The sequence below is a fragment of the Globicephala melas genome, chromosome 1, assembly GCF_963455315.2.
Source record: "Globicephala melas chromosome 1, mGloMel1.2, whole genome shotgun sequence".
In the NCBI taxonomy this organism is placed as follows: Eukaryota; Metazoa; Chordata; class Mammalia; order Artiodactyla; family Delphinidae; genus Globicephala; species Globicephala melas.
The window spans coordinates 142361232-142383303 of NC_083314.1; the positions used below are offsets into that span (position 1 = coordinate 142361232).

Genomic DNA, 22072 nt, shown 5'->3' on the forward strand with positions numbered 1-22072 from the left:
GCCTGTGAGGGAGTGAGGTGCCGCCACCAGTGCAGAAACTGCAAGCTGTCTGTCAGCGGAAAACCGTATTTTCTAAATCCTTAACTTTGCGGAGTGGGAGGAAGCCTCATGGACAGCTAGATAGGTCCCTCTCAGACGCAGGCATGTCCAGCTACCCCTGCCCCTCCACCACTGACAGCTGCCTCCCTGTAGCTTCCTTCCTTGGAGCTGTTTGCCACCTCTCACCCCCTACGTCCAGCAGACCCCAGAAAGGGGCAGGAGGGGTCTGCACACAGGCAGTCTGACCCCAAGTGTGACTGGCCCCTCGGGCAAGCCCCTCTGATAGTATCCAGCATGGAACCCACATTCACGGGGAACCCCCTGCCATGCGAGCCCCTGGCAGTGGGGTGAGCCCTTCAGGATCTGTGAAGAATAGGGCCAGCCTCTCTCTTCATCAGAGCCCTTCATGCCCTGCCTGCCAGACAGCCAAGGCTGCTGCCTGACACCGCATCTGAGACACCATGGCAACGGGTGGCCAGGCGATGGGCCAGGTCTGGCCATCCTGCAAGCAAGTCCATTTACCTTGGAGCTGGAAACAGTTACAGGGACCACAGGAGAGCACGGGGGAGAGGGAGAGAGAAAGAGAAAAGGGGAGGGGGGAGGAGAGAGGGGTTACAGAGAGAGAAAGAGGGAAAGAAGGGAAAGAGAGAAAGGGAATAGAAAAACCATGAGGTCAAAGAATAGATGCTGGTAGGGAACAGAGCAAGTGGAAGAGAGGACACACACACACACACACACAAACACACAGAGAGAGAGAGAGAGAGAGAGAGAGAGAGAGAGAGAGAGAGAGAGAGAGGGAGGGAGGGAGGGAGGGAGGGAGGGAGGGAGGGAGGGAGGGAGGGAGGGAGGGAGGGAGGGAAGGAGAGAGAGAAGTGAGGAGGCAGGAAAGGGGCCCCCTCCCAAGCTCCCCCACTGCCCACATTCCTCAGGTTGGAGCTGCTCTCAGCCCTTTGGGATTCTGGCCACAGCTGGGACTTCCTGCCCCAGGAAGCTGGCAGCCCCGTGGCCCCTTGGAGGCCCCAGTCGCTGCTCCAGTCCCTGCAGTCCCCTCCACTGAGGGACGGTGTCTGCCCTCCCCAGCAGTTGTGGCCCCTGCCCCAACCCCTCAGGCAGCACCTAGAGGCTCAGTCCCCTGCTTGGTCCCCACACTCCCCCAAGACCCCAGCGGGTCACCGGTCACCAGTTCTCCCGTCCTCTCGCCCAGTTCCCCTCCCCTCATACAACACACCAACTTCTTTCCTCCAAAGTGTTCAAGAAATCATTCCTAAGCAGAGCAGAGTGGCGAGAGTGGGTGTGACTTCACCCACAGAACGCATTTCCTTGCTCCGCAGGAAGAGTGGGCCTCAGGAGGCCCAGCAAGGGGAAACCAACCCTCGACCTGCTGCTTCTAAGGCCCCGAGTCGCCAGGTGGAAGGCTGGGACCCGGAGCTGGGCCTGGCCTGCTCCCTCGCAGGGGCTGCTGAGCTGAGCAGATGTGCCCGTGGTTCTCTGCTGGGCACTCACCATGCTCCAGGGCCTTCCTCGGCCTCAAGCTCTCTGGCTGCAAGGTGGCCTTATCATTCCTGCCCTAGTCACACTCCCACTCCCCATGTGCCCTAAACTGTCTCAGAGGAATCTGAGCCCGCAAGAAAGGATTGTTGAAGAGGTGATGAGCAGGGCAGACAGAGAAGAAAGAAAAACAGGAAGGCATAGGGGGCTGGCAAGCAGGACACAGCCTGCATTGGAATCCTGGCACCGCCTCTGTCTCCCTGGGTAAACTTGGTCACTTCCTTAAGCCACTCTGAACCTCACTTTCCACATCTGTAACATGGGAATAATAATATCATAGTGAGTATTCAATGAGATTATATACAAAGTGCTTAGACCAGGATCTGACCTATAGAAAATGCTTGAAAAGTGTCAGCTCTCCATGTTGTTAAAAAGCCAAGGCATGGGGACTTCCCTGGTGGTCCAGCGGGTAAGTCTCCACGCTCCCAATGGAGGGGGCCCGGGTTCAATTCCTGGTTGGGGAACTAGATCCCGCATGCATGCCACAACTAAGAGTTGCATGCGGCAACTAAGAAGCCTGCGTGCCACAACTAAGAAGCCCGCATGCTACAACTAAAAGTCCTGCATGCTGCAAAAAAGATCCCGCGTGCTGCAGCTAAGACACGGCACGGCCTAAATAAATAAAAATAAATCTTTAAAAAAAGAAAAAAAAGCTGAGACATTTATATCATTCTTTTAGATTCCATACAATACATAAATAGACTCGTAGACATAGAAAACAAACTTATGGTTACCAAAGGGGAAAGGATGGGAGAGGGAGGGATAACTTAGGAATTTGGGATGAACAGATACACACTACTATATATAAAATAGATAAACAACAAGGACCTACTATATAGCACAGGGAACTATATTCAATATCTTGTGATAACCTATAATGGAAAAGAATCTAAAAGAATACATATATATATACACACAAGAATACATATATATATATATATATACACATCACTGAGTCACTTTGCTGTACACCTGAAACTAACACAACATTGTAAATCAACTATACTTCAATTAAAAAAAAAAAAAAGCCAAGGCATTGTTGAAGGACACAGGGAATCATCCTAACCTTGAAGGGCCTGCGCTGGTCCCTGGGGTAAGAGATCCCCGCCGTGACTGGCCAGGCGGCCCTGGCAGAGCCCATGCCAAGCTTGAGGACGAGGACCCAGGCTTCGGGTGGACAAGAGAGCTGCGGGAAGCTCCCAGTGGTGGCAGACAGGCCTTTCTACCCAATTCCAGGACAGACACTTCCAGGTAAACACGCCAACTGTCTACCACCAGGGCTTCATTTCATCCATGGATCAAGATGTGGAACAGGCTGGAGTCTGTGGCACTCCAAGAAGGCCTCCCACGGACGATCACTCACAGTCTAGCCAGACTCAGCAACTTCTCATCTCCCTGGCCCCCGAAAGTCTCAAGACGCCTCACTAAGGAAATGGCTTCCTGGAGTAGAAGGCAGTGATCGCAAGAAACCAGCTCGGGTTCACAGGGAACAAGGCATTCCAGGCACAAGGGAAGAGCTCACTGGGGCAGGAATAGACATATTTTGCATTTGCACAGATCCAGAGCATTGTGGGTGCTCAGTAGACATGAGTTAAATTGAACCTGGGAGCTGTCTCCCACATTTGTCTGCTCTGTTCAACTTTTGGTCAAAGGGCTTGAATGAAGACACACCCGGTCATGAATGGCCACCTGAAAGGTTGTAACTTTTAAACATAAAACCAAGCAGATGAAAATGAACACGATTCACACTGTCAGGCTGCATTTAAGTTTTTCTGTTGCCACCACTTTGTTCTATGTGTGCCGGCGTGGCTCTAGCTTAATGGTTGTTTATGCAAAAATGGCCTCATGGTTTCCCCTAACCACAAGCACAACAGTGGCAACTCCCGCTGCATCCAAAGGGCGCCCTGTGGTTGCTGAAGGCCTCTGAGGAGGTGAGCGGTGGGGACGTGTTTAGGGCAGGAGGGATTGGGTGGCAGGGAAGAGACAGCCTCTAGCTGAGGCACGGCAGGCAGTGTGAGGCCCAGCTCTGTAAGGGGGAGACAGAGCGGACAGGGAGTGGCACAGCACGGACAGCCAGGGAGTAGGGGCGACAGCGAGGGGGCCAGGCTACTTGTGGCTTGGGTGACAGCCCTCTGGCTGCAAATGTGAGGGCTGGCGGGGTCAGAGGACAGGAGGGTCCTGGTAAGGAATAAAACCAAGACCAAACAGGAGTGGACAAGGTTAGAAAGAGGCTAATTCTGGCCCGGGATCAGCATCAACATTTTTAAAGACCCAGACTCTCCACTCAGGAATAGACAGTAAACAAAGGAACGAGATTGTTTTAGAGTGAAAAGTACTGTAAGAAGGAAAACAGTGGCACTATTCACAATAGCCAAGACATGGAAGCAACGTAAATGTCCATCGACAGAGGAATGGATAAGGAAGACGTGGTACTGTGCTCGCTTCAGCAGCACATGTACTAAAACTGGAATGATACAGAGAAGATTAGCATGGCCCTTGCGCGAGGATGACATGCAAATTCGTGAAGCGTTCCATATTTTTCCAACAAAACATTGTGAAGCAACTATACTCCAATAAAAATTAATTAAGTACTTTACATAATTATTTTTTAAAAGAAAATGCAAAGTATTTCTTAAAAGAAAAAGAAAGTCAAAGTATATGAATGAATCAAAGTATATTTCAAGTTACTGGCATAACTGCATGGAAAAATAAGAAACTGACTTTAAAACTCATGATTTTGACTGTATATCCTTAGTGGGACTTATCCTAAGAAGAGAAAGGGGGCTTCCTTGGTGGCACAGTGGTTGAGAGTCCGCCTGCCGATGCAGGGGACACGGGTTCGTGCCCCGGTCTGGGAAGATCCCACATGCCGCGGAGCGGCTGGGCCCGTGAGCCATGGCCGCTGAGCCTGCACGTCCGGAGCCTGTGCTCCACAACAGGAGAGGCCACAACCGTGAGAGGCCCGCGTACCGCAAAAAAAAAAATAAGATATGGTACATATATACAATGGAATGTTAGCCATAAAAAGGAAAAAAAGAATGCCATTTGCAGCAACATGGCTGGACCTAGAGATTATCATACTAAGTGAAGTAAGTCAGACAGAGAAGGACAAATATCATATGATGTCACTTATATGTAGAATCTAAAAAAAAAAAATGATACAAATGAACTTATTTACAAAACAGAAATAGACTCACAGACATAGAAAACAAACGTATGGTTACCAACAGGGATGGGGGAGGGGGTGGGGATAAACTAGGAGTTTGGGATTAACATATACACACTACTATATATAAAATAAACAACAAGGTCCTGCTGTATAGCACAGGGAACTAAATTCAATATCTTGTAATAATTTATAATGGAAAAGAATCTGAAAAAGAATATATATATATATATGTATAACAATCCCGTTGCTGTACACTTGAAAGTAACACAACATTGTAAATTAACTATACTTCAATTTAAAAGAATTTTTTAGAAAGAAGAAAAACAGCATATGTGATAGAGAGAGAAGGTGGTGGACCTGAAGGAACTAATTTAGGTTGATTCATCAAGGAGACTCGTGGCCAAGATCTGAATGAATGACAAGCAGGAGAGATTGGGCAACGTTCTGGGGGCACAGGGTCCCAGGCAGGCGAGCAGAGGGTGCAAAGAGCGCAAGGAGGAATGGGAACAAGCTTGGCTGCCAGAGGACCGCCGGGGGGCCAGAGTAGGCAGGGCAGTGTCAGGAAGAAGGGAAGAGACCGGGAAGAGTCCTATGTCACCCAAGGCCTAAGGTCTCAGTGGAGTTTGGATTTTACTCGAGGTGTGATGGGAAAAACTGAAGTCTATGAGTGGGGAGAGAGTGATCTGACCTGCATTTTAAGATCACTCTGCTGGGGACTTCCCTGGTGGCGCAGTGGTTAAGAATCCACCTGCCAATTCAGGGGACACGGGTTCGAGCCCTGGTCCAGGAAGATCCCACACGCCGCGGAACAACTAAGCCCGTGCTCCACAACTACTGATCCTGCGCTCTAGAGCCCTGCAAGCCACAACTACTGAGCCTGCGCCCCTAGAGCCCATGCTCCGTGACAAGAGAAGCCACAGCAATGCGAAGCCCGTGCACCGCAACGAAGAGTAACCCCCGCTCGCTGCAACTAGAGAAAGCCGACGCGCAGCAATGATGACCCAACGCAGCCAAAAATAAATAGAAATAGTAATATAAATAAATAAATAAAATATCTTTAAAAAATAAAAAAGATCACTCTGCTGTTGTGCGGGGGCGGATTGCAGGGTGAGAGAGAAGCAGCGAGACTCCTCCGTGGGCCCCTGCAGTCTGAAGAGAGATGATGGACCCAGGAGTATGGGAGGTGGAGCCAGCGCTACATGCTGAAGGCTTCCCCGTGTGAGGGCGAGAGAACAGGAGGTCGTGGGGAGGATCCAGACTTTGGACAAATGGCTGGTAGATGGTGGTGATGGTTACTGAGTTGGGAGAGACCAGGGGAGAACTAAGTAGGGGTGGAATCAAAAATTTTTGAGATCCTATGAAACACTTAAAGAGAGATGTCAAGGAGGATGAATGTTCAAGTTTGGAGTCTGCTGGAGAAAAGGCTGCACCTGGGGACATGAGAATACTTGGGCTTTAGAATCCACAGGACTCTGCAACCTTGTGGTGGGTCAAAGGTGGCTGCCAATTCTTTCCTACTCCTCCCTAGACCCCAGGGTGGGTCTAATCCCCTCCTCTGGAATCTGGATCCCCCTTAGTGACATTTCAACTGGTGACTTTTTTTTTATATGTGTTGGGTCTTTGTTGCTACACGTGGGCTTTCTTCTAGTTGCGGCAAGCAGGAGCTACTCTTCATTGCGGTGCTCGGGCTTATTGCGGTGGCTTCTAGACACGCGGGCTTCAGTAGTTGCAGCACCCAGGGCTTAGAGCACATGGGCTTCAGTAGTTGTGGCACACGGGCTTAGTGGCTCCATGGCATGTGGGATCTTCCCAGAGCAGGGATCGAACTTGTGTCCCCTGCATTGGCAGGCGGATTCTTAACCACTGTGCCACCGGGGAAGTCCTCAACTGGTGACTTCTGAGACCAGATCATGAGAAGCCTGGCAGCTTCCACCCAGGCCTCTTGGAACTCTTGCTCTGATGGAGCCCACTGCCAGGTGGGAAGTCTGACTTCCCACTGAGACCTTCATATGGAAAAGGCCCCATGTGGCTCCTCAGAATGACAGTCCCAGCTAGAACCAACCTTCCGGCCATTCCCACCAAGGGGCCAAACACCAGTGAAGCCATGGTGGACTCCATAGTCCAGCCCATCCACTGGCTGAACACCACCAAGTAACCTCCATCAACACCACATAGAGCAGAAGAGTCACCCAGCCAAGCCCTGCCCAAATCCCTGACCCACAAAAATCTCAAGATAAATAAAACGGTTCTTGTTTTAGGCCACTAAGTTTGGGGATAGTTTGCCACCCAGTCATAGTAATAGAACAGACATCATCCAAGGAGAGAGCAAAAGAGGTCGGCTGGGAAGGAGAAGCCTGCAAGGGAGCCAGAGAAGAAGCCCTGAGGTGGGAGGATCTTCAGGAGGAGGGGCGCCTGTGGGTCCAAGGTCAGAGAAGCTCTAAGGGGGCGGGAGGAAGGGCGAGAGAAGAGCCCATTAGAGTGCATTAGGAAAAGGATGAGAGGAAAGAAGTGGAAGCAGGGACCACAGAAAACTCTTTCAGATTCTTGTGGGAATGGGGAGCAAAGAAACAAGGGAGTATCTGGGAGGGGACATGGGGACAAGGGAGGGGTTCTGTTTGCCTAGAGGCAGGAGAACAAAGAGCTCGTTTGTGTGCTAATGGGACAGAGCCAGTTGTGTGCCTGAGAACCGCCTACAGCACAGGGACTGCCCAAGAATTGCTCTCCCAGAAGCTCAGAAAATCCCTTTTTAGAAATCTATGGCTGCCATTTACTGTGCACCTACTATGTGCCAGGCCTAGTTCTTGGGGGTCCTTTAATTCTCAAGTCCGCCCTGAAGCAGGAGCCCTCATTTTACGGCTGAGGAAAAGGAAACTCGGGGAACAGGGAAAGATCCACTCAAAGACACATGACCAGTAAAAGGTAGAGCAGAGACTGGACGTGGGCTCTTCTGACTCCAGAGCCTGGCAGGGGTGCCGCAGGGGGACCAGTCCTGGAGGGAGATCAGATCCCCCAGCCCACGGGACTTATGAGACAGAGCCTGGCACTTGGGAGACCCTCCATCGGTTTCCTCCCTGCTCTCCTGCCTTCCAGGTGATACAGAGAAAGAGCTGGACGGGAGTGGTCCCTGGCCAGTCCATCCCCCACTGGGCTGTGGGGATCTCACCACCACCCATCATCACCATCCCCCCATGCCTCTGCAGAGGGCCTAGCAGGCTCAGAAGTCCCTCCCAGTCTCCTGTTTGCCTCCCTGAGAACCAGTCTGAGCAGGGGTGAGACACACCTTCTCTTAGTCTTGCAGCCTGAAAGCTCTACTTTTATCTTCCAAAGTAAGGGCAGGCAGGTGGGGACCAGGTAATCTCAGTCCCAAGAGGCCCTCAGGGTAGGGGTGGAGGAAGCAATGCTGTACTTGCCCCTTCCCTTGCCCCAAAGTCATTCAGTCCTTGGGCCCCCTCCTCTCCCCAGGCCCATGTGTCCCACGTACCCCACTGCTCTCAAAGCCTGTAGGCAGGCCGTCCAATCTCTACGTAAATGCATCATGACACTAACCTCTTTGGCACAAAGCGGGCTCAAATGACAGGGACCATTATTACCCCCGTGTCCACATGTTTCGGATGAGGAAACTGAGGCTGGGAAAAGGTAGCAGCTAGCCACTAGCCCAGAATGAGCCGGAGACTTCTGACTCCAGACACCATCCCTCCCACAGCTCTGGGGGCAGTATCCCCAGAGAAGGAGAGGAGCTGGGTCTCTCCATACCCTCCCTAAGGGATCAAATGGAAATTGAGACTCACCTGGTTTGGCTCAGCCCTGGAGTGTGCTGGAAATCTGAGGCTGCTTTAGGAAGACTTGAAGGCCACTCCCCTTCCAGATCTCTGAACGGATTCCAGGCCTAGGAGCAGGGCCACACCTGGCTGGGCCGCACCCCCAGGGCGGATCACAGCCTGTTCCAGAGGTGGAGTTCAGCATTGCCACCAGCCGTGAGCATCCCATTCCAAATGATGGGCCTCTCTGTGGCACGGCAGAGGTGCTGCCAGCCAGCCTGCTGACTCCCTGGACTTTTGAACAACCAGACAAGGTAAAGCACATACAACCACTTTCTAGACTGTAAAGTGGGTGTACATATGAGGAGATAAACTCCGTGAAAACAGGAGCCAGGCCCATGTCTCTCTAGAGTCCCAGGGCCTCACTATTTTTTTTTTCCAGCTCTATTGAGATACGGTTGACAAATAAAAGTTGTACACATTCAGGTTGCAAAACACAATGTTTTGATATACGTATATATCGTGAAATGATTACCACAATCAAGCTAATCAACACATCCATCACCTCATTTTTTTTTTTTTTTTTTTTTGCGGTACGTGGGCCTCTCACTGCTGTGGCCTCTCCCGTTATGGAGCACAGGCTCCGGACGCGCAGGCCTAGCGGCCATGGCTCATGGGCCCAGCCGCTCTGTGGCATGCGGGATCCTCCCGGACCGGGGCACGAACCCATGTCCCCTGCATCAGCAGGCGGACTCTCAACCACTGCGCCACCAGGGAAGCTCACAGTTACCCTTTTTTGGGGAGAGTGGTGAGGATGCTTGAGATCCACATTCTTAGCAAATTTCCAGTACATAAGGCGTTATTGTTAACTACAGTCACCATGCTGTATTTTAGGTCTCCAGAACTTATTCATCTTATAACTGAAAGTTTGTACCCTTTGACCAACATCTCCCTTTTCCCACCCCCCATCACCCCACTATACTTTTTGGAGCACCTACTATGTTCCAGGCATTTATATACATTATATAATGGCTTCGTATCCATAATACCATTTAATCCTCACTAAACCCTGTGAGGGACAACTATCCCTCTTGCACAGAAAAGGGAACTGAAACCGGGCTGTCTGAGGGCCACGTTGCTCCAGGTGGTAGAGCTGGGATTTTGCTTTTCTCACTACCACAGTTCTTTCTACTCATTCACTAGGCTTCCTCTCCAAAAGAGGTGCTTAATACTTAATGTCTACTGCCATTAATTAATTAATGTCTGATTTGCTGAGAGAAGGTTATTACTATTGAAGAAGGCCCAGGCAGGATACACGTGTTACATGGGCAAGGGGACCAGGGAGAGACACCTCAAGGGGTTACTGCCAAATGTTCTCCCTCTTCCTTGCGGAAAGAGCTTTTCCCACATCTCACACACAGGTGCCTCTGCCGGGACCATGCTTCCTAACCTGGAAAAGTTTTCAAGGCTGAGCTACTCCATCACCTCTTCCAGGGAGACTGCCCTGTCCCCTAGGCTATGAGGGGCCACCTCTGGGCTTCCCTCTGTCACAGCCTGGCCACACTGTGCTCTCATCATTGGTTTTTACCACTCTCTGTCTCCCCATCAGCTTGGGGGAACCTGAGGACAGATCCAGTCTGACTCATCCCTGTGTTCCCAAAATGCCAGACTCTGGTCCTTTCCATCACTGCCCTTGTGCCACCTCCTACCCACAAGGAGGCTGCTTCTGGGAGTGGCAGGAACACACAGGTCTGCAGCCAGGGAGCTGGCAGAGGACCCAGCCAGCAGCACCATCTGTCCCTGGAGGCACAGGACAGAGCAGGCACAAGGCAGAGGTGTCAGTTCCTCGGCTCAGCCAGGTCAGCCCAGGACAAGGCCCAGCTGTAGCTCAGGGTCAGCCGAGACTTCGAATTCTCTAACTAGCTCAAAGTGACTCAGTGCCAGAGCCTTGGTTTTCTTAGCTGTAAAGCTAGCTGGATACCAGCAGCCTTGCAGAGCTGTTGGGAAGTTTAAACACACCGGACACTCCGTAGGTGCTCAACAAAAAGCTAGCATTTACCATCTCATCCGACCCACTGACCCTGTCATCAACCCACTGAGGAAACTGAAGTCCAGATGAGACGGAAATAAAAGAACCAATATTTACTGTGGCCAGTTATGTGCCAGGATCTACACTCCTCCACTGTCTTTAACAAGATCTGCAGGAACAGACCTGGTTCACAGATGAGGAAACAGGTCTACAGGGAGTGAAGTGTGTGAGTGTCTCTAAGGCAGTTATCTGGACTCTTACCACTGTCCAGCTCGGACCCACCTGGACCAGGCACAGGTGAAGGGCAGGGGTGCAGCCTCCCCTAGGCCCTAGGAGGTAGAGGCAGGAGGTCAGCCCTGAATCTGCATTGTCAGTGTGTGAAGGTGGGCAGAGGAGGCTGGCATGGGGTGAGTCTGGGTGTGAAATCGAGGCCACTTTCTCGGTGGCCAAGACAAGGGCTGGAAAAGAGGTCCCAACCTAGCAGGTAGGGGTTCCGAGTCTCTCGCCAGTGGTACAAGCCCAGACACATCCTCTCACTTCTCTGTGCCTTGTCTGCACCAGGGCGCTGATCCTATGGCCCACCTCCCTATTGTGAGGGGTCAGAGGTAGATGGGAAAGCAGTGGGGACCTTCATGGCGCTGGAGGAGAGGAACTCTGATGATGTATTCTCCTGGGTTGCTGAGCTTAGTGTGCAGGGACTGCACACCTTGGCACCGAGACCGGGGACCAGAGAGTCCCCAAAGAGTACACAGTCTAGTGGGCAGAACAATAGGGCCCACAGCACTCCAAACCCCAAACCCTGCCGCCGGGGTCCAGGCCCCCGGCCTGCAGCACATGGTAGCCATGTCTCAGCCCCTTCCAGCTGCTCCGCCCTCACTCTCTCCACTCCAAGCCACGCCAGCCTTCGTGCGGCAGCTCAGATGCACCAAGCTTCCCCCACCTTGGAGCCCATAAATGAATACTATTCCCTCTGCCCGGAACGCTCTTCCCCCATCTCCTCCCATGGCTGCCTCCTTCTCAGCCGCTGGGTCTCCGCTCAGTCGTCACCTGGTCACAGAGCTCTCTTGTGACCTCTCTCATTATTCTCTAACAGTTCTCTGTTCTCCAGACAGCCCGAGTTTAATCTCAGCAGTGCCACTTACTAGCTGTTTGACCTTGGGCAAGTTACTTAACCTCTCTGTCTCAGTTCCATCTTTAATCTGGGCATGGTACCACTATCTACTTCACAGAGTTGTTATAAGGAATATATGAATTAATGCATGCTTGGCACATAGCTAGCATTTATGTGACATTTATTATTACTATTCACAGCTCTTATCACAGATTTTCATTGTATGTTTCTTTGACTACCTTTTCACTGTGTCTCCCTCATTAGCCGTCAGCTCCACACAATAGCCTGGGCTCATCACAGAGTACTCAGCGCTGACACAGGCTAATCCCTGTAGAGGGAAAAACTGAGGCCAGTATAATATCCCGAGGAAGCACCGTTAATTCTGGGAGCAGCAGGATGGGGGTTTGAAGGGGAATGATGGCTGAGCCAGGTTTTGAAGGATGAAGATGAGTCCTCCAGACTAAGAACGCCAAGGCTATCTGCCCATGGCTGAGACTGGGGTTCAAATGTGGCTCCCAAACGGGCTGAAGCTAAGTGTCTAAGTCTCATCTCCTCCTCCAGGAAGCCTGCTGGGACCCCTTCAGCCCACTCTGAGCTCCCATGGCCACCCATTTGTTCACAAGTTTTTGTGTTCCTGCTATATGAGAGGCACACTATTTTACGTCTAAGGGTCTCCCTTCCTCCACCACACAGCAGGGTCCTTGAGGGAGCTGGGCCCCTACTTTTCACTGTCAGGACCAACCTCAAGGTGGTGCACAAACCCTTCACAAACATCCAGACCCCCAGGATGTCGAGGCTGATGGGGACCTCAGAGAACAACCAGGGAGGGGGAGCGCGTGGCCCAAGGTTACATGTCAGCGATGGGGTGAAGAAGAGATTCTAATCCAGAGGTGGCCAAGTGGTATACCCTAAGCCTCCCCACACTCTGAACTAGACCCTGACTGAGGCTGGCGCCGGGGGGCTGGGGAGCAGCATCTCCAGCTGTCCTCGGGTTCAAGGTGAAGCAGGGGGATCGCCACAGGGGGTCAGGAACAACGTGGAAGTCTGTGGGTGCGTGAACACATGCACAGATGCTCACGTCTGTTTCTGACCTTCAGCCACCCTGTTGGCAGCACTACCCGGGTGCAGAGCTTCTCAGGGGGAACTGGGACAAACAGCTCCATCCTCATTCCCAGAGTAATGAAGTTCCTGGGCCCCCTTGGGAGCTGCCCGGACCAGGCTAGAACTCAAGCAGAGGTTCCCAGCCTCCCACAGGGTACCGGCCCAGGAGTGCGGGACTCTGACAGCTTGCATGGGGAAGGAGAAGGGTCTCCACTGAGAGAAACAGGACAGGTGACCCTTCCAGCACCACCACACAGGCACTCAATGCTCCTCCAACCACCCCAGCCTGGCAGGAGGCTCACCACCTCATTCATTCATTCACATGTGCCGAGTGCTTGCTGGGTCACCCAGTAATGGGTGAAAGCAAGAACCATCCGACTCCAAAATGCTCACTGTCTGCAGTGCCATGGGATACTGACAAGGGCCCCCAAACCCTGTAAAGCAGGGCATGCGGGTTATCTCAGGCCCCCCTTTAACCCGGTTTTCTTTGTCCCCAGTGAAGAGTTTGGTGGGTGGGTTTGCTTGCTTTTCATTAACAGCAGCTTTGGTAACAACCCAGAAAATGGTCTCCTCCTGTATTCCAGGGGAATTTGGAGAATTCAGGAGGAAACAAGGGGAGTCCAAGGAGATCTGCCATGCAGGCAATGATCCAAAGGTGGTGATCAAGGCCAGTTATACAGATAGAGGGAGGGGGTGGAGAAGAGATGTCTTTATTTGCCCCTGCCCCTTTTAAAAGGCTTTTCTCAAAAATGTCTTCAGAGGATGGTAGCTCTACACCCAGCATAGCACGTCTGCCAGTCTGTCCTGAACGCTTCCCATTCCCCAGATCAAAGGCTCCCGACAGGGACCGCTGAGCACTTGGGTCTGTCTGGTGCCTCAGCATCTAATCTCAGCTCCAAAGTCCCTGTTGGGAGGTTCCAGGGAAACGTTCTCTGCGAGGTCACCTTGCAGAACACCTTTCCAACAGCCCTCATTTGATCCTGCACGTGCTCTCCCAAAGAGGTAATTGTCCCCAAGAACACTGGCTTCAGCCTGTCACACTCACTCACACGCACACCCCTAGCCTGTATCTTCTAGCAGCTTCGTGGCCCTCAAGCCCTGAACTCTAAGAGTTAAACACTACAGAGCCACAGAGCTCAGCCGTCAGGCAGAAACCGGCACAGAACTCCATGGGGAGAGACACACACCCCCAGAATAGAATTCCAGACGCAAAGAACTTGCCGAAGATGATTCCACTCAACATAGCCAGCCCTCCTAACGGCCCCTGGGGCTTGTTTGGGGATTGTTGCTTATAATAAACCAGCCCAGGAGTTCTGTGATTTCTCCTTGCAAAGACAGCTAGAAAATGGCCCATGGAAAATGAGAGAAGATGTAGGACTTCTGACTTAAAATGGAAACTTCAGTTCTCTTTCGGGATCCCCAGCCTCCAGTCCCCTCCCCTCTGCCCCCAACCCGCCCCCAGCCCACCCTCCATACCCTTCGCAGGTGATTTCCGACATTCTGGATCATTGCTGCGACACCCCGCTAGCTGTTCGCACCCTCCTCGGAGAGACACCGGTCACCTGAGCGACAGCCCGGCTCCAGCTCCAAATGAAGCCGGTCCGCCTCTCCTCGCACTCCTCCCCGGCTCCCGCCCCTCCTGAGCCAGCCGTTATCAGTTATCACCGTGTCCTGGCCTTTCCTCCGACTGCCCTCGGGCTGCCCTTCCCCTAGCGCCCCACACGGAGGCTCCGCACCAGCCCGCCTGCCTGCCCAGTGCAGAGCACGGAGGGAGGCTGCCAGCTGGGCCACAGCCATGTCAGGGGCCCCTATGCCCACCCACTGCGCACCCAGCCGGACACTCACTGCACCTCCAGCCACAGCCAAACTTCGTCACCCCCACCTCCAGCCCCTGACATCCTCCCCACAGGGACTCTGGCTCTGGGATGGCTCCCGGCCCCAGCCAGTGACACTGGCAAAACAGGCACCGGCTTTCCATCCGTCCACAAGGGGTCAGGCTGGAAGGTGACAGGAGTCTGGGGAGCTGCCAGCAGCCTCCCAGAGAGATACCAGACCCACCTGCTAGGACTCTTCACCCTTGAGGTGCCGCCCAACGCTCCAGCCCACTGGCATCCAGCAGCTGCTGGCCAGCGATGGGGCACACCCCCCTCACTTCCTTAAAATAGGTGGCGTGACTTTTCTAAAAGTGACGCCTGCCAAATTCCACCCATCCGCTCCACAGAGTTCATCCCCCTGGGCTCCCACCCCAGCCCCTAAAAGACCATCAGGACTTTCCCTTCTCCCTCTCACTTCTGCAAGGCACATGTCGAGGCAGCTTTGACACCCACATTGGATTTCTCACGACAGGGCAATAAAATCAAGTGCTTGGTGTTTAAGGAAAGAAGGAGGGGAGTGGAATGCAGGCAGGGGAGCTGGGACTGACAAGTGGATGGCAAATAATAATGAGCACCTCACAATAACCCAGCACCCACTGTGTGCCAGGCCTCACCATGTCCTCATTCCAACCCCACCTGAAGGTCGCTGCGGGAGGGTAGGTGAGGTGCCCCAGGTGGCCCAGCTATTGAGTGCAGATCTGTGCTGGAACAGAGGTCAGTCCAATTCTGAGGTCTCTGCCCTTTCCTCTGCCCCTCTAGTCCACTCACCACATCCCTAATAATGTCTCCTCTTGGGCCTAAGACAACTGGTTTCTGGGCCTGTTTCTTTTACTAATGTGCTATGTGACTTTGGGCAAGTTTTCTCCTCTCTCTGGGCCGCCTTGTTCTAGGAGTCAAGGACTCTAATGTCCATCACTGTGAGCTCAGGCCTTACCTTCAAAGAGTTTATGGTCTGTCAGTACTTCAGTGTCTACAAATGCAAAATTAAAGTCACGCCTTAAAAATGGCAAGATGATCCAAGGATGGCACTGAGGATTGGGGCAAGCCGGGAGGCTCTGTGGAGGAGGTAGTGCTAGAGCCGGACTGAAGACTGAATAGGCTGACAAGAGGGGTGAGGTGGGAGGCCTAATGGGAACAGAACAGGATGCAGTCATAGGCAGTGAGGGCCCCCATCTTGCAGGAAAAAGCTGGGAGTCTATCGTGGAGGACGTTGAATGCCAGGCAACAAGGTTTAGGCATCAGGGAGCCTCTGAGGTTGAAGAACACGCTCAGTGTGATAAAAGTCATGCGAGGTGAAGAGGACAGGTGTCATGAGACCTTTCTGGACAGGTAAGAAAACTGGCCTAGAAAGGGGAGAGCTCAACTCACTGGATCCCCAATCTCACTGGGTAAGGCATGCAGTCAGGACCATTTCAGGGTCTTCACTATGCAGATGAGAGGATAGAAACCCAGAGAGCTTCTGGTCCCCAACCCTACCCTCTCTCCAGAGCTGTCTGGACTCAGACTCACTGGACTCAATCTCGTGTCCCCGTCTTACAGATGAACACATCGAGACACAGGGATGAAAAGTGAGCCAACCAAAGTCATAGAGCAAGGAAGTTGTCTAGAATCACCACTCCTGGCCTCAAGTCTAGAGTCCTGTCCACGCCACACCACAACAAGGCATAAAATATGAAAGACATCATTCAGTTAGACTTATGAGAAGACTTCCAGCAAGGCTGAATCAAGATACTATCAGGAACTAGATCTTTCTGCAGAGGCCCCTCCAGCCCACAAAGGTCTCCCTCCCCTTTGCTATTTATTACAGAATTGACTCTTGTGTCTCTTTAGCAGCTCTGTTTGGTCTGTTACTCCAATGAATATTTCCAAGGGTGTCTGTCTCCCCTTTCCAACTCACTTGGGAGCCCCCTGACGGCTGATATCACATCTTACTCATCTCTGTGCCTATACCACGAGCCCCCAGACCAGGGCCCTAAATGCAGAAGGCATGAAACACACCTGATGAATCATAGTCCTGGAAAGACGAATCCAGAAGAGGTCTTAAGTGATAGCTAGTCAACGGTTCTCCAACTTCAGCCTGCATCAGAATCACCCAGAGGGCTTTTTTTTTTTTTTTTTTTTTTTTTTGGCTACTCCGAGAGGCATGTGGGATCCTACTTCCCTCACCAGGCATCAAACCAGCACCCCCTGCGGTGGAAGCGCAGTCTTAACCACTGGACTGACAGGGAAGTCCCCAGAGGGCTTATTAAAATACAGATTTCTAGGGCTTCCCTGGTGGCGCAGTGGTTGAGAGTCCGCCTGCCGATGCAGGGGACGCAGGTTCGTGGCCCGGTCTGGGAAGATCCCGCATGCCGCGGAGCAGCTGGGCCCGTGAGCCATGGCCGCTGAGCCTGCGCATCCGGAGCCTGTGCTCCACAACGGGAGAGGCCACAACAGTGAGAGGCCCGCATACCGCAAAAATAACTAAATAAAAAATAAAATACAGATTTCTAGGACCTACCTCCAGCAGAGCTGCAGTAGAGCCCAAGAATTTGCAACAAGATCCCAAGTGATACTGATGCTGCTGGTCCGGGGACCACGCTTTGAGAACCAGTGAGCTAGGTCAGTCCTCCCATTTTAAGCTGGGGAAAATGAGGCCCAGAGGTTTTAAAGGCAGCAGTTGACAGTATATCACTATACTGTATATCACTATCATCATCATCATAATCACTGTCATCGTCATCCTTGTCATTTTAGCCCTGTCATCATAGCCCTTCTCACCTGCCCAGCACTGTGCAAGCACTTCATGTTTGTTACCATCTCTGGGCCTCACTCTAAGAGGACAATATTATGATTAATATTCTCCTGCAAAGGAAAGAACAGAGGCAGAGTCATCTGTCCAAAGTCACACAATTGATAATAGTTAGCACCACAACTTGCACTCTGATCTAGGTCCAGAGCTCAGAAGCTTAACCACCACTCTACATAACCTGCTTACAGCTTATGCTGACCAAGGAATTATCTAGAGGTTCTCAAATCCAGCAGGCTCATTTCCGGTGAGGGATGAGGTTGTGGTGCCCTCAGCCCAAAGGCCTGGTTCTCGAGTGGCCCGTGACTGGAGGAAGATTACCTCCTAAGCCCCATGAACCCAGAGTATTTTCTCCCTCAAACACTTCTTTTCCCACATTACACCCTTCATCTGGCCCCACTGATGGGGCCTTCCTGGCTGGAGGACAAACATCTGCATTAATTCTTCAGGTCCATGTCCCAGCTCTACCTCCCACTCAGTGACAAAACACAATAAAACAATCTCTATTCCTACGATGATACTGGGTTGTCACTGTCAAGTGTGGGTCTGCTCCCCCATCAGACTGGGAGCTCACAGGCGCAGAGACCTCATCTGAGTCCTCAGCACAGGATCTGCCCAGACCAAGGGTTTAGTGACTAAGTGATGAATGAATGAATGAATGGATGATTGGGTATAGGGGCAAATGAGGGAATAAATGAGTGAATAAATGACCAAACTCCCAGGAATTCCCTCTGCTGGACCTTCTAGCCTTCCCAGATAGGACCACAGACTCTCTAGGTGGGAGGGGACCTCTGACATCATCCACTCCAACTCCCACTTTCAGCACTGCCCTAGCCGAACCCCTCCAGGGGCCAGAACCTGCAGCCCTCCCATCTCCACACACATGCCAAGTGTCCCAGCCTCCATTTACACACCTCTAAGATTGAAGAGCTCACTCCATCTAAGGTTGCCTGGACGATTAAAGAGCTCTAATATCCACAAGGATGTTACCATTATCCTTAGCCATGAGGATAAGGCCATTACCTCATGACCAAGGCTCTGTGTCACCCAGAACAAGGCTGCTGCCCTAGCCTGTGACAGCTGGCAGAGACATGGGAGCACATGGCCTGTCCTCTACTGCCCCTAGTCTCCCTGTTCATATTTCTTCTTTTTTTGTTGTTGTTGTATTCTTTTTTGTTTGTGGTACACTGGCCTCTCACTGTTGTGGCCTCTCCCGTCGCAGAGCAACAGGCTCCGGACGCGCAGGCTCAGCGGCCATGGCTCACGGGCCCAGCCGCTCCGCGGCATGTGGGATCTTCCCGGACCGGGGCACGAACCCGTGTCCCCTGCATCGGCAGGCGGACTCTCAACCACTGCGCCACCAGGGAAGCCCCTCTTCTTCTTTTTTTTTAATCTTTAAAATTTTTTTTAAAATTTTTGGCTGCACCACACAGCATGTGGGATCTCAGCTCCGTGACCAGGGATCGAACTCGAGTCCCCTGCAGTGGAAGCATGGAGTCTGAACCACTGAATCGCCAGAAAGTCCCAGACTTATTTCTTCTAATCCTCTCAAGTCATGAACAAAGCTTCCCACTGTTCCCTCACACATCTGGATTTTCCCTTGTTCCTGCTATTCCATCTACTCTGATGCCCTCTAATAACTCAACATCCAAACCCTCCCCCCAGTCAAGGCCCGACTCAAATGGCATCACCTCCAGGAAGTCTTCTGGGCTCCTCCTAAGTGGAAATTACATCCTCCTCCTCTGTATCTTCATTCCCCACACATAAACACACAGCCGCAGTTCACAGCTCTTTATTTCTCTCTCACATTGCTTTTTCTCTTAAATTGGACTGACTTGTGCCCATTTCTCCTTCTTGACCTTGAACAAGCAGGTAGAAGGGATGGTGTTGGTTCCTCAGAGCATCCTGCCCCTCTCCCACCAAACACTCAGTTACTGGAACACAGTAGATGCTCAGTAAGCGTCTACAGAATGAGGGAGTGAGTAATGGAATGGGAAAGAACAAGGGAATGTGTGAGTGAATGGAAGTAAATCCATGTGTAAATGAATGATCAAATGAGTGAATGAAAGAATGTCATGCTCTCCTGTTCTCCAAGCTAAGACTCTCAGTTCCTTCTGGGGGCCCCCTTGGGCTTGGCATGGCAGAATAAAGGAAGCTGTGGGATAAATGGGGAGGGGGCAGAAGGAAGGAACAAAGGAAGTAGGTAGTGATACCAGCAAGAGAGGAAGTAGAGATGACTTCATCGTTGCTTCAAGGCCAGGACCCCCCCTTAGAACCACAGCCATTGATGGAGAAGCCGGGCAAGGAGAGCAGTGAGAAGCCCAGTGAATGGTCCAGAGGGGAGAAGATACAGCATGGTGGGGATGGAGAGGAGGGAATGCCTACAAGTCGTGGAGGCCAGATTCAGGATGTGTGAGCAGAGCACTGGACTTGCCCAGCCAGCCCTGAACTCTCTCCTGCCTAGCGGCTCGAGTGTGCTCTCCCTCTCTCTCTCTCACCACCTCCTCCTGCAGGAGCTGAACCCCCTCCTTGGCCCAGCTGCTGCGGGTCTGAACCCAGTCCGACTTCCAGGATTGGACCCTTGCCAGGGAGTGGCTCACCCACGGGCTGGTGCTCCCCCCACCCCCACGCCTGGCCTGAGTGAGTCAGCATTGGCTGCACCCTCTGGACTGTGAGTCTTGTGGCCCTAGGCACTGCCAAGGGCCAGCCTCCTCATCCTCGTGAGAGGCCTGCCCATCCCAGCTCAAATCCCAGGATGCCTCATGCCCCAGCCTGCCCACGCAAGAGCGCTGCCAGGCACCACCTGGCTTATCCGGAGCCCGCCCCTGGGGTAGAGGCAGATCTGCCTGGAGAGGGCGCTGGAGTCGAGGAAGAGCCAGCAGCAGGAGAATCTCAAGGAATTGGGCCCTTCCGAGATGGGGAGGTGGGGGCGGACCTGCGGGCGGCACGGGTCTTACCCAAGTGGTGGGGCGCTCAGGACCCAACAGCTCGCAGAGCCGCGGCCGGGGAGCCTGCTGGGGACGTCGGAGAAGCAGGTCCGTGGGGCGAGGCTCAGCGACTGGGCATCCGAGGTCCCAGGGCAGACCCTGATGGGGGAGGCTGCGGGAGGCTGGAGGGAGGCGCAGGAAGCGGGCAGAGGCCCAGGCAGGAGCGGCCCAGGCCAGTTCCCAGACGAGTCTGATCCCCTCCCCTCCCCTCGCCAGTGCGGGTGAGGCGGCCCCGGGCTGCCGAGCAGAGCGCCAGGGCTGCAGGACGCGCGCCAGACACTCCGCGCCGCGAGGCGGCAGAGGCGGAAACGCCGGTGGCGGGACCTGACAGGCTAGAGGTGGAGCCAGGCGGGCGGCGGGGTGCAAAACCCGTCTCCCTGTCATTGCTAAACCAGCCCCTCACAGTTTTGAAAAGTAATACCTGCTAGTCGTTCACACCTTATTGAGCACCTGTTGTGTGCCAAACACAGAGCTGGGTGCTGGGATGAGGTTTTGAGCAGGACACACTGGCCCTGGCCTATGGACAGTGGTAGAAAAAAATAAGAATGGACAGTTCAGAAGAGAGCAAAGAAAATGAATACCACCGATGATCTCTTCACTCAGAGAGAATCACTGTTAGTATTTTCCGGGTATGTGCTTCCAGCTACACTAGAGCTGAAAGAGGAAAATATGCTGACAGGGAGAGATTCGGACTCCCCTCCCCCTCCCCCATGTGTAAGTGCATATGTTATGTTATATAATATGATGTAATATATGATGTGATCATAGGCATGAAGGAGCCGCCTAGAAGAATCTCCATCAGTAATCACATTTGGGATACAGGCTCATTGGCAGACTTGGAAGAGACCTGACAGAGGATGCTGGTGGTCCCTGAAAGACAACTGTCACAGGAAGAGGAACTTGGTCCACACCAGGACCAGAAAGTGGGAGGGATCAGTCATTCCAGACACCTCACAGGGGCTGGTGGTTGAACTCACCCTGCCCCAGACTCTCTCAACAAAGAGAGTTGTCATGCTGCGCTCACCACACCTGGGGCCCAAGCAGACCTCTGGTGGGGACCCCTGGCTGGGTAACAAGATGGGGGACTTCCCTCATCATTCTGCTCTTGGAGCACCCTAAGGTGTGAGTGTCAGGACAGGAATGGTGGGCACCCCATGCATGGCGCTTTGGCAGCAGCCTGGGCAATAACACAGGCCAATCTCTGGCTCTGCTAGCGACATTAATGCAGGAGCCTCAACTCAGCAGGGGCCCCAGGTGCCAACAACAGCAAATGACTTCGAGACTGCTTTCCAAGTGCAGTGAGACACATTAGGGAACACCCAGAAACATATGGGACAGGTGGACTTTGCAGGGAAAGGGAATTCCCACACAGGCAGGATGGCTCTAGGCTGACATAAACCGTGGTTTAATTTTTTTTTTTTTTTGGTCTGTGTTGGGTCTTCATTGCTGTGCACAAGCTTTCTTTAGTTGCGGTGAGTGGGGGCTACTCTTCGTTGCAGTGCGTGGGCCTCTCATTGTCGTGGCTTCTCTTGTTGCGGAGCACGGGCTCTAGGCACGCAGGCTTCAGTAGTTGTGGCACATGGGCTCAGTAGTTGTGACTTGCGGGCTCTAGAGCTCAGGCTCAGTAGTTGTAGTGCACGGGCTTAGTTGCTCCGCGGCATGTGGGAT

The 22072-nt window shown here is 52.6% G+C and overlaps 1 protein-coding gene and 1 non-coding gene across 4 annotated transcripts in view; one reads left to right on the forward strand and one right to left on the reverse strand.

Moving 5' to 3' along the window:
- ACOT11 (acyl-CoA thioesterase 11) overlaps positions 1–20788 on the reverse strand; it is a 54237-nt gene extending 33449 nt beyond the window's left edge. Inside the window, exon 1 of one of the 3 annotated variants that reach the window (XM_030870250.2) lies at positions 20375–20788. In XM_030870250.2, coding sequence (XP_030726110.1) covers positions 20375–20788 — 414 coding nt within the window. Of the gene's footprint in view, positions 1–8544; positions 8852–14231; positions 14548–20374 lie in introns of those variants that run through there. The other 2 variants (XM_060305206.1, XM_060305209.1) reach the window with 2 other exon arrangements.
- LOC115860547 (U6 spliceosomal RNA) lies at positions 4022–4128 on the forward strand. The gene has a single exon (XR_004042487.1). It is a non-coding gene; the product is annotated as a U6 spliceosomal RNA (small nuclear RNA).
- Positions 20789–22072: the final 1284 nt, after the last annotated feature.